Source organism: Acartia tonsa, chromosome 7 (genome assembly GCF_053477335.1).
Source record: "Acartia tonsa isolate MP-2025a chromosome 7, ASM5347733v1, whole genome shotgun sequence".
NCBI classification, from domain to species: domain Eukaryota; kingdom Metazoa; phylum Arthropoda; class Copepoda; order Calanoida; family Acartiidae; genus Acartia; species Acartia tonsa.
This window is the reverse complement of record NC_137266.1, coordinates 4,562,405-4,575,666: the sequence shown is the minus strand read 5'-3', so window position 1 is coordinate 4,575,666 and position 13,262 is coordinate 4,562,405. Positions and strand designations below refer to the sequence as shown.

Here is a 13,262-nt window from a genome sequence, read left to right as displayed (position 1 = left end):
TAATCATATATTGTCTTGTCTGCCAAATCCTATTTATTTTTTTTAGACTAGCCTCGGATTAGGGTTCACTAAGTCTTACATATTCCTTTATTTTATGAAATGCTAAGAAATTCTAAGGCTAGAATTCTAATGCAGAATGTTAATAATAATCTCATTTAAAAGTTGTAAAGATGGAGATAGGGGGCAGAATGAAGAATTTAATTAGTTCAATAGTTTGTGAGATATTAATACTTTATATAATACTAGCGGCCACGCCCCCTAGAAGCCTCTAGGGGCACTAAGGTATGAGGGGGGAAAGTCGACCTCATCCCATTTTAAATTTGAGTTTGAAAAGAGTAAAAAATATTTTTTTTTTTTTTGGGGGGGGGGGGTTAAGACACCCTCCCCGCTTACTACTTTATATAATAGGATTATAACTAAAAGTTGGCCTTCAAGTTAACGGTAATCCATTTTATTAAGACCACACACCAAGGAAGTTAACAACCAAAAGTTGCCGAGCATTGAAATTAAAACTGTACCTGTAGCTGCCAGGAATCACCTTCAAAGTCTGGTTCATTTACACCTAAAAAATATTGGAATTTTAGAAAGGTAGTTTTCTGATGTGTTGAATTTGAATTTCCGAATGTGTACACAATTTCTTCTGTGTTTCCTCATCCTATCTCAATATTTACTACTAACGAAAAAAGCTTCAAACTTTGAAGAAAAAAAAATTTGAAAAATGAAAATTTTGAATGTATAATGTATGAATCGTTTTTACATTCATTTTTTTAGCTAGTAGTAAATATTAAGATAGGATGAGGAAACACCGAGGAAACTGTGTACACATTCGTAAATTCAAATTCAGCTCATCAGTTTTCTCCAAATATAACAAGTTATACTAAAGTACTTGTCTGTCCGTCCATCTGTCCGTAAAGCTCCGTTGTAAATGTGATTATATCGGCTGCTATTTAAAATATATTGATTTTTTGTGAATACACTCACTTTCAAAAAGCGTAAGATATAAACTGACTTTGTATGATGGTCCGTCGTTCGTTCAACAAAAGATTGTTTTTAAGGTTAGGTTTCGTGATTTTATTTCTTTCTTCCTCTGTTTTTTTATGATAACTAAAAATTCCCTTTGGCCGTTTTTCAATAATTTCCTGTGTTTCGTTACTAAAGGATGTTGTCATCCTTGTTTCTTTTTCTGTTTATCGTTGCTTTGATCCATATAGTTCTTGTTAACATATTAAATCAATTTTCCTTGTACCATTTTTATTTTAGATTATATTCATTACATTTTCTAGATTTTAGTATTAGGCTTAGTACAGAAGTAAATACAGTAAGACCCACGAAAAAGTATCCTTTAGGATTTACAGCCTTTATTTGTTAATGTATCATCAAAAGTAGCATATGTCCTTGTTCTCTATACTTTTTAACACAAGAATTTCCAAAAATTTTAATTTTACCTTGGGGGAGGGTGGTAGTACCTTCCCCCGAAATAGTTATAAACCTTCCCAGGACTTAAGAGAAGCTACCATGTAAAAAAGAACCATATCGGTTCAGCGGTTAGGGTGATCCCTCCGTACATACAAAAGGACAGACAAACAAACAGATATTCTCTTACTTTATTATAAGGATAAAATGTACTTATTAAACGCATCGTATTATAGACAGTTTTATGAAGTGCATGAATTTAATTAATTTTATGAATTTTATTTTGCGATACATGGATTTTCAGTATGTCTCAGAACTGGTTCTTTTAAATACGATAAGAAATCGGATTAGAAGCCAAACTGGAAAAAAAACTAGTACATCAAATTTAAATATTTAAATAATTTACCTTATAATTAAATAATGATTCTACCATTAACATAAACTAATTAATAAAAAGAAAAACAAGAATGACAACATCCATAAAAGCAAAGCTCAACAAATCATAGAGACAACCGAAAATTTTCAAACTTTTACGTACTGCGCTTGTATGTTTAAAACTTAATCTTTTCGAAATCAAACTTAAATATTGAATATTTGAATTATATTTACAAAATTTGTTAGACTTAACTGTAAAGATTCTTCGCTTGGTAAATGTTGCCTATTCGTTATATCATTCACCATTTAAAAAATTGAACGTACAGACGGACAGATGAACCTACCCTTATTATTAAAAAGCTTTGTTTTAAAAATCTAATTATGCTAAATCACTTATTTTTTTCAATATTAATCTGAGCTGGATCTTTAAATCATTTCAATGGTGCGCCAAATCGGGGTGAGCCAACTTTCCACCAAAGAGAGCACAGCATTTTACGAAATGCCGCGCTGTGATTGGCTGAAATTCGACGCACCCCGATTTGGCGCACCATTGAAATGATTTAAAGATCCAGCTCTGGTAAAACTTAACAACAAAAACAGGCTAAAACCAGATAAACAAAAGTGGGTCGTGGAATTGTAGGGATACAGGGATAGAACAATGGGTATTAATATTATCTTCCCTATTATTTTGTTCTGTCTTTAGTAGCTAGCAAACATTTATGATGGGAAGAATCATTAAAGTATTATATTAACCATCATTATCCTATTTCCCGCATAAGATTTGTGGATATTAATATTCTTAATCAAATTATTTTGCATTTCTTATAAAATTAAAATACCTTTTCTATAATTAGGGTCGGTCCGTCCGTCCGTGACGGATAGCTTTTTTCGTTAATTTAGGCATGTTAGAATTGTCCTATCGACTTCAAACTTTGCATGACGATTCCTGTAATTGTTAGGTACGATTTAGAAAGTGTAGCAACTCTATAATCATTACCATAATGTCCGTACGTTCATTTTAAACAAGTTGTTTTTTTAACTTTATCAACAACATTTTTTTATAGGATATAATCATCCGATTGATCTGATTTTTGGAGAACTGATTCCTATTACAATAAGGTACAATATTATAAGCAAAGCATCTCTATATTCAAGTCCTAAAATGTCAGTATGTCTTTAAACAGAATTCGGTGTTTAAGAATTTTCGCAACAAATTTTCGTATAATTTTGTCAAAACAAATGTCTCTATATTCTGTATATTAAGTTCTGACACTTCACAAGAGTTAATGTTCGTCTATCATACCGTTTCAGAGCTTCGCTTTTATAGATGTTGTCATCCTTGTTTAGTACTATTATATGGTATAAAAAAGTATCTTTTAAACAGTTTTGCTCTTAACTAAAGTAAACATCCAACGTGAAAATGAAATTTAGCCTTTCTTTATTTTTTAAAAATTCAATTCAAATGCATTAATTTTTCAATAATTTCTTAGCAACTAAAAACCAAACATAAAATTATACCTTTAAATTCTACACCGCCATGAACTTCAACTCCAAAGCAGAGGGCTGTCTTCAGTAGGATACACTGTAACCTTCGGATACCTGACAATCATTAATTATATTATCAACCCCAAAGCATAGGGCTGTCTTCAGCAGGATACACTGTAACCTTCGGATACCTGACAAGCATTATTTATATTATCAACTCCAAAGCAGAGAGCTGTCTTCAGCAGGATACACTGTAATCTTCGGATACCTGACAAGCATTATTTATATTATCAACTCCAAAGCAGAGAGCTGTCTTCAGTAGGATACACTGTAACCTTCGGATACCTGACAATCATTATTTATATTATCAACTCCAAAGCAGAGAGCTGTCTTCAGTAGGATACACTGTAACCTTCGGATACCTAACAATCATCATTTATTTTATTCAATTTACCCAATAGAATCGAAAATATAAAGTATTAGGTTGACTGTCAGTGAGAAGCTTTGCATTTGCTTTATGCTAACCTCCAACCTAAAAATAAAAAAGAGTTTGAAATCAGTAACCTACTCTCATCCCCCCCCCCCACAAAAACAAAAAAAACATACCGTCTTATCGTGGTATTAAAATCATTATCTAACAATTTCCTAATCGCAGTTTTTATATAGAATCAGAAATTAAGGCTATTCTATAATTTTATTAGGTTCAAATCTAAGATGTAAAACTGTGAAAAATAAATGGTTCAAAAGCGTTTCCCATAGAAAACTTATAGGAAATTACAGGAATACAGACAAAGCCTAGTATAAAGAAGATTCGGTACTTAAAAACTTATGGTGTATTACATCATAAAGCCCAGTTAAGCCCAAAAAGCCCCACTTTTATTTTAAAATTAATTGAAAAAAAGGGGGGGGGGGAGGTTGTATGACTTAACGCATGGCAAAAAAAACTTACTTAATTTTATAAAAATAAGGGGGGGGGGGGGTCAGTTCCTTATAGTCACTTAGAGTTAAATCACGAAACTTACTAATATGATTCATAGTGCCAGTACAGAATCTTGGGTAGAAATTTTTAGCTCCCAAGGACTTCAAATCTTCAATCACCCAAGGCCAGAGATGAAGCACGTTGTTTCTAAAATTAACAAGAATTGGTTATTTATCGCATCGTATCATAGACAGCTTTCCGCGGATATTAAAATGAATAATTATAAAATTGTAAAAAAAAATTCAGTCCCTACGGGGCCGAAGGAAAATGTGAATAGTTTGTGGTTCATTTTGCAGTATTTTTTTCTTCAATAAATCAATAAAAAAAGACAATTTTGCGCATTTTTCATAGTTTATATCTTAAATTTCAAAATCAAGCCATAAACAAGTAAGTTGCAGTTTATATGCATAGTTTACTATGACAAATTAACAGATAAACGTACAGATGTTAAAGAGTGAGCTTTAAAGCAAACAAAATGAAATATTTTTGTTCTTAATTATTTGCTTATTTTAGACACTTAGACTTTAACAAAGCTTTTAACACTCAGACAAAAATCGATATATTATTACTTGGATGTTGCACCAGATTTTCCTGCAAGCTGAGAAAGTGATAATCGCAGCTAGGTAAGACTGCAAAACCCCCCATGCACTCCACCCCCCCCCCCCCTACTGGATGAACGAACTGACCAATAAATGATGTCCATATTAGCAACCTAAATTGACAGCAAATTTTCTCATGTCAAAATATCCACGTATTCTATATCAATTCAGACAAAAGTGAAAGTAAAATAAGGGGAGAGAGTTGACAATAAATAATAAATACACACAACCCTTTCTCCTCCAAAAAACAAAAAAAAACGAAATGACATCATAATTTGGGGGAAAAATAATCCATTATCTTATCCTCGAATCCCTGAAGTAAAAGCTGCCCTTTTATTAATTGTCTCAGTCGCATTTTTAAAATTTGTGTACTACTTTGTAAAACTTTTATGGCGTGAGTTTATTTATTCATAATAGTTATTTATCGCAACGTATTATAGACAGTATCCGCGGATATTAAAAAGAAAAATTGAAAGATTAAAACCATTGTTGTTAGCTAACATAACTTTTATTCATAGAGAAAATAATAAAAGAGAGGAATCGAGGTATTTGGGGGACAAAAATAGGCAGTGGGCCTAGAGGCCTATATTGAGCAATTGCCGCGCTGAATTTTTATTGTTATTCCACCACTTTTCAAAATGGGAATATTTTAAAATTAGATGTAATTTCAAGACAATTATAGTTGCTGTTTGAAGCATAAATCTGATTTTTATAGGATGATATAGAAATATTTTGAATTATTATCCATTTTGATAAAACCTATTGAAAAAATATAAAACTATGATTATTAATTTCTTATAACTTTGCTACTGACTTTAATCATTACACACATTATTAGTTTATAAGATTTATTTTGCTGTCTATCTAACTTTTATTTCTTAATAAATAAACGTTTTTCCAAATTAATATAAACATTTGATTGTAAATCATAATAGTCAGTTTTTTTAGTGCCATCTAGCTTTGGATATAGAACTAGAATATCAAAGCGTTCATCTAATTTTATTTTGTCTGTAATTTTCTTGTTTTGGATTTTTGTCACTAAAGGGCCAAACCCTGAGGGCTAAATAAGATCACTTGAGAATGTTAAAAATATTGTAAAAACGAGTATTGTCTTAGAAAAAACGTAGATAGCATTATATTACAGATTATTCACTAATTATGATTATTCCGTTTTCGAATTTTTTATTTAATATTTAGCCTTAGTTTTTATGTATGTCTTTGAAGTAATAAATTTATAGTATAGATGTATAAATAGATTACTAAATGATATCCGATGGCAAAGACCCTAAAGCTCAGCAGACGAGAATAATTTCCTTAAACTTTGCTTTCTAAATTCAGCTGTTTAATGCTTTCTTCTGCTTTTTGAAAAAAGAAAGGGACAATTTTTGTGAAAAATTGTCATTTCTGTCTAACTTAACTTATGTGAAGTATTTAAAACTGCCATTATCAATTTCTTACAACTAGGCTCCTGACTATGAAATTATATTAATAATCATCTTGTCCGATTTACACTACTGAATTGTTAAACCTAGTTATTTGTGATTAACAAGACATTTTTCCTAATGATGTGAATACTTTGTTGCAAATCAAAATTATCAAGTTTTTAGTGACGTCTAGCGACAAATATAGAACTAATATATTGCAGATGTTCCCAAATTTATTTTTCGCCTGAATTTACGTTGTTTTCAATTATTTTTCCATAAAGGGTTGAACTCTCCCTGAGGTGGTGGCAAATTAACTATGTCCTTATTTTAAGTAATTGGGTTATTGTCAGTTTTATGAGATCAATAGATAATTTTCAAAATATTTTTCAACAAATGAACAGTATTTAAACAATGCAAAAACGAAATTAACTAGGAAAAATGCAGAATCATTATAGCTGATACATAGACGTCCAAGTAAAGGGGTAAAAGGGTGTTTATCCCTTTAGGCTTTGAATCCTCTTATCTACACCTCTCAAGTTGTTTTTAAATACGTTAGATTACTCCCCTTGAACGTATAGAACCCCTAATTTTACCCCAATACAAAGTAAAAAGCTTGGGCGTCCTTGTGTTAACATTAGTTTACAATTTGCTCTTGGTTCTTTTGCCAGCACCCGGCTGTATTTACATTTTTGAAAGATTCAGCTGATTTCAAGGACCCAATCCAAAGTCGGTAGAAGGTCTTTGAAAAGGGGTGGTTGTTACATATACTATTTATCGCTCTATATATATTACTTTAATTTTGAAGTAGACAACTAGCGAAACTGGTGGCTTAGAGCTGAACTATTAATTTTTTATTAGTAAACATTTAAAAGTTTTATTATGTTAATTAGATTTAAATATTACATTTAGGCTAATTTAAAAAAAAAATTCAATCTAAAAGAGTTATCCTCCCATTTTTAAACTAGGCGTAGCATACTTTCCTGCCAAACCAGCACCTCAAGCGGCTATTTGTTTTTTAATATTCTAAATCAATCTTTATTTTAATTATTTTCCTTATAAGTTTATTTTTAAAAACCAATAAATTATAGAATAATAATAAAATATATTATATTTTTTTTACATATATAGTATAGGTTATGATTAAAATGCAAAAAGCCGCTAGATGTTTCACTTAGTAGCAGACGAATTATTTCAATACTTCCCCCAACAATTGTTACAATGAAAAAGGGGTGAGTATTCATGCTCTCATCCCTTTTCCTTATGTTCCTCCCTTAAACCATTACTGTGTTATAACAAAGAAAAAGTTGCCACGAAGGTGTTCAGTTCAAATCTTCGTCTAACATCATAACTAAAAACGTTAGAAAATATTTCTATTGCTGTTAGAGTACTGGAACACTGTGTTCCAGAAAAGCCAAAAAATGACAAAAAATCATAGAGAGTGTATATTTTAAAATTTTGATGAAATTTTATTTAAATAGCAATAAGTATCCATATATCTTTCAATATAATGGCGAAATTTTAATAATCTCCATCCTGGCTGGCACAGGATGCCAGCAAACCTGGCAGGGTCATACAGGTAAAGAGTAAAAATATTTTGTTTGCCTTAAACTAAGCATTTTAAGTTACCAAATACTAAAATATCCTATACTAGTACATACCAATATGAAATTTAAGTGTTTAAGTCAATTTCAGGATCCAGGTATGATCCTGCAGGTCCTGATCCCTTAGAAATCTTTAAACAGCTCTTGAGACCGCAATTTTTGACCTATAGACTTCAAATTTTAAACATAAGCTTTTCTAACAAGCATGCATGACCTACTGAAATTATATGAAAATTTGCCGCCGTTTTCCCGCCGATCGCCGCCGCTGAAATATATATTTTGAGATTTCTAATCTAAAGTTTACATACAGATGAGCCTATTTCTTATTTATTTTCTGTGTGTATATGTAGGGAGGGAGGGGACAATGGGCTGTTAATTATAATAGTCCCCAAATTCACAAAATAGCATTTTCTTATTTGTGGGCATACCAATTTGTTGGACTTTTTGAATTTTGATTGGTTGTTTTATTAGTTGAGTGTCCAAACGTTTCAATCACTAATTGTAATTTATAGAAGAGGCAATTTTGTGTATTAGCATTTGGAATGAACATTAATTTCTCGGCCATTGTCTAATCCCTATAAATCTCTGATATGAAAGACTTTCATTTTATTTTCAATTTACTTGAAAGGAAGCATTTTCTATCTTAAACAATACAAATTCTACTTGTCTTTTTTAATAAGTATGAAAGCACCTTTGGAAAAAGGTTGCTTAATAAAAGGGTGAAGGGAGTAAATAATGCTAACGAATTAAATAAGAATATATATTTGAACTAGGAAACCACATAAAATTTTTTTAACTTCTAGCTTTAATGGGTTCAGATGTGGATGTAAGTGGGGCGTTGCCCCCCCCCCCCCTCTCCCCCCAATAAAAAGGTAAAATGGTTCATATAAGAGCCTAGACATTTAGGGATTATCTTTATTTAAAACTTTTCTCTACCTTTAGTTTAATTGAATATGTGTTGGAAATAAGTAGAAAAATAAATTACTTTTATACCTAAAAAAATTGTTATTTTATGATAGACCCAGTATCTTTAGGGCTTAAAAAAAACAAACTTCGCATAGCTTCGCATACACAGGGTAAAGTTCTCTGATATTATACATACATCTAATATCACCATGTAAGAGGATTTGCTTGGACTTTTTTGGTCTTAAAAGATCTGGAACCAAACGTAAAATTTTCATTAGAAGAAAATTGTCTATTTTACAGAAATCGGGTATGCTAAGAAAACCATCTACAATTACAACAAAAAATGGAGATTTGACTTCTTTTAAAGGCTAAACGTATAAATTATTACATACTGATTCCAAAAATATATAATACTTAAAAATAGCTTTAAAAATAAAGGGTCCACGATGATTTGAAATGTAGTTTAGTTGACCTTAAAAATAGTTGTTTACAATGATGAAAAGGAACTTAATTCCATACCTCTGGTATAATTACACATAAAATTCTTATTTTTCATAGTAAAGAGCTAATTCTTTCGGCTTTATTTCCAAAAACTTGTGTATATTACTAAACAATTGTTTAAAAGTGTATTTTCCAAAATGTAAAAAATGATTTTTTGTCACCCGTGGAACATAGTGTGGAAATGCCACAGCCCTAAACTGGCACAGCTCATGACCATAAATAGTTAGGACTTCCAAACAAAGGCCGAACAATCAATGGGTTGGTTACCGTATAACTATACAGTTTATCAGCAAGAGATACGCCAAAAAAAATCTTTTGTTATATTCCTTTCTCTTTAGGTTATCCATGTATTTTACTGTGTTACTTCTTTACCAATCAATAATTGTGAGCCACTTATTTATATCATTATGTACAAATTTATTAGGGTTGGGCCGGATACTTTTTTGGCCGGATACCGGATACCGGATATCCGGCTGATTTCAAACGCCGGATATCCGGTAACCGGCCGGATATCCGGCTAGCGCCGGATATCCGGCAAATATCCGGTTATCCGGCCAAATTACCGGATATCCGGCCGGATAACCGGCCAAATTACCAGATACTAAAGTACCAAAAAAAATTTCTTCAAAAATCTTATATTAATTTTCATAAAGTTAAACTTGTTCAGAAAAAATGTTCTTCTAGCTTCAATAATAAGAAAATTATAACCATTTAAAATTTTAAAAAGTAGAGATTTTTGGTGTAAAGTATAGAAAATTATAGAGCCGGATATCCGGCCATATAGTTTCAATATCCGGTATCCGGCCGGATATTGAAAATGGCCGGATATCCGGCCACACCGGATATCCGGCCCAACCCTAAAATTCATATTCAATAATCTTAACCTAACTAAACATGAATTAACCTAAATTAACTTAACTTTTGTAGGATTAGGTCTTTTGTATGATATGGTCTCGAGTCGGATAGGTCTTTTGTAGTATTAGGTCTTTTGTTTGTAGGTCTTTTGTAGCAACGCCAAAAATGTATTTATCTTGAATTCTGACAAAAGTGTATGCGTGTCTTTTTTGTGATTAGTCATACTAAATATCTATCAAATTCTGTACTATGCATTAGCATTTCTTTTACTAAATGCCCTTTTGTGTTAAATCATATAAAACACGCATGAATAGTTGATTAATCGTAAGACTATTAATAGGTATGAAAAGCATAAAGAAGTTTTTACGGCATAAAAAATATTCAAAAGTTACGATTAAATATTTTCATTTCTTCATTACAACAACCTCAGCTCCTATGAGAACTTTGAGTAAGGTAATACTTACGGACATACCCAATTACTATATAGTGGCTGCGCTACAATGGATATAGGATACACGTGGATGTTTTGACATGGGAAAATTTGTCGTTAATTTAGCTTGCTAATATAGACCTCATTTATTGATCAGTTCGTTCATCCAGTAGGAGGGTAGATAGTGGTAAAAGTAATGCCACGTCTTGCGGTCGCAGCGGTCATGCGTCATATTGTCAGGGTGACGCAAATTTCATATCTCAGTTTTCGCTATTTGATTTACTATTTTTTTTTATAAGATAAAAAAGATGCTTGCAAGATTATCTAATTCGCTATAATATAAAGATCGTCATTTTAGTCCATAGTACATACATTAAACTCTGGTGCAACTTCCATGTAATCATATATCGATTTACCAATGAAAGGTACCTTGTAAATGATTTTCTCTTTTCCATGACCACCACCCTGGCGCCCATCAGCTGGGATTCAATGGCTGTACGCAGACCAATAGGTCCTGCCCCAATTACTACCATCTAAATCAAATTAAATTATGCAATAATACTAATATAAAAGTAACAAGATGAATGTCTGTACGTCTATCTGCTAATTTATTATCTTCTTAACCGCTGATTCCATTCCATTTCTCTTTACAGTGAAGCTTCTCATACAGATACAGGTAAGTTGTTTTTAGCAACCACCGTCTAAAGAGAAAACACCCCTATAAGAAGTCAACTAGGTTTCCTTCAATGATATTATAGAAAGGTAATTTGACATAAGTATTCATATCACTTTAAAATCCTTACACAAAAAAATGTAAAGCATTCTATGTAATAAAATTTTTTTTTACCTTTTGATTGGAAGCAACTGTATTATCACAGAAAATAGGTTGTTTGGCACGCTCATCCAGAACTTTAAACAGGTTCATTCCCTGGCAAGATTTCACACTGCTCTACAATAGAAAATTTTCTTTCTTTTAAAAACCATTAATAGCAAATTCCTAAATTTATGTTATATAATAATCAATGAATAAATCCCCTTGAAAAAAAGTCAATTGAACAGAATCAAACTTTAAAAATCAGTAAAAAGTTTAAAAATGAGATTTTCTATTGATTTTATGGTTTCAATGCAATAGAAAGATATTTTAAAAATAATTCATTGGACTCGTAAAGAAACTGTTTCAGTATCTTAGGTCAAAAAGGGTCTGTTTTGTAAGCATTTTTGACAGACTTATGGCCAAATACATGTAATGTTATGAGCAAACATATAAAAAGTATATTTTTTAATTATTTTATCAAAGAAAAAATATGAAAAGTACATCCAAACATTTATTTAAATCTTAAGGTTTGATAATTTTAAAATTTACATGTTATTTTAGATTGTTTGGAATAGGATATAAAGGAATTGGAATTTACTATGATTCCAAATAACATGAATTTAAAGAGTACATGAGATTTTATGAAAAGCAAACCTTTTCTACAATCAAGGATATATCTGTACGTCCATCCATCCAATATGAATAGCATTGATCTTAAATTAGGTTTGTTAAAATTTTTATTATTTTGAAAGGTAAGTTTGCCCATTTTTAGAATATACAAAAAATATAATATGTTGTTTTTTTTAATACCTTATTGATGGTATCATCCTTGTTAATATATAATAAACACGTTTGCATTTTCTCTGAGGTGAGTTTTAAAACAGTTTCTATCTATAATACAAAGTAGCTTGATGTCTGTCCGTCCGTCTGAAGCTTAAGATCTCGGTAACCACTCAACCGATCGGATTCTACTCTTCAGGGTATATACCTATTGGTCCTGTGGTGGTTTTAAGCTATTTTCTTGGGGGGTAGGACACCCCCAACCCCCCAAAAACAAAAAAATCCCCCCCCATTTTTTCTTTTATTTTTTTTTTCTTTCTAGGTATTTTTTTATTTTATTTTTTTTTTGCTAAAGATTTCCTTGGTCCTTTGTGTTTTGTAGAAGATTTCCTTGGTCCTTTATGTTTTGTAGAAGATTTCCTTGGTCCTTTATGTTTTGTAGAAGATTTCCTTGGTCCTTTAACGAATTTCGCCTTAATTTTTTGTATCACCTCTTTTGGCAAAGCCCCTAGAGGCTAGGGGCGAAGACGCTAGTGCGGCTATAAGATAAGTAATGCCGCAACAATAAACAGTTTCACGGCATTTTCGCATTTGAAGTGGCCAATTTAGAATAAAAACAAATGCCCTTTAAAGAAAAGTGTACTTTTTTGCATTTATTTTTAATCTAACTTGGCCACTTCAAATGCGAAAATGCCGTGAAACTTTTTATTGTCGCGGCAATACTTATAAACGTAATGGGACTATTTTAAAACTCACCTCTGTACTTTAAAAATTTAAATGGAAAAATATGTCCTACTATAACAAAGATATGATTTACATAAATATGTATTTTCAACCATTACATTGACGTATTTGGAATTGTGAATTTTTTTCTGTTATATCCAATAACTTAGCTTTTTTGTATCAATTGAAAATATATATTGTATCTTTTGCATATTTAGGTTCTAAATAATACCAAAAAGGGGGGTTCTAAGCATTCTAAGTATTTTTGGGGGGTATTACTTTCCCCCAAATCTCTTAGATTTATCCAATAAAAAGTTTTGCTGATTCACTCGATGTTTGCAAGTCCTAAGTTTTTTTTCTAAATCAGCTAAATTTTA

General features: G+C 31.3%; 1 protein-coding gene across 1 annotated transcript in view; it reads right to left on the bottom strand.

The window, feature by feature from the left end:
- LOC145324698 (uncharacterized) overlaps positions 1-13,262 on the bottom strand; it is a 69,334-nt gene that overhangs the window by 54,524 nt on the left and 1,548 nt on the right. The window contains exons 2-6 of the mRNA XM_080167289.1: positions 11,416-11,517; positions 10,998-11,101; positions 4,296-4,399; positions 3,307-3,387; positions 519-562 (exon numbers count right to left, since the gene is read on the bottom strand). Coding sequence (XP_080023415.1) covers positions 519-562; positions 3,307-3,387; positions 4,296-4,399; positions 10,998-11,101; positions 11,416-11,517 — 435 coding nt within the window. The remainder of the gene's footprint in view (positions 1-518; positions 563-3,306; positions 3,388-4,295; positions 4,400-10,997; positions 11,102-11,415; positions 11,518-13,262) is intronic.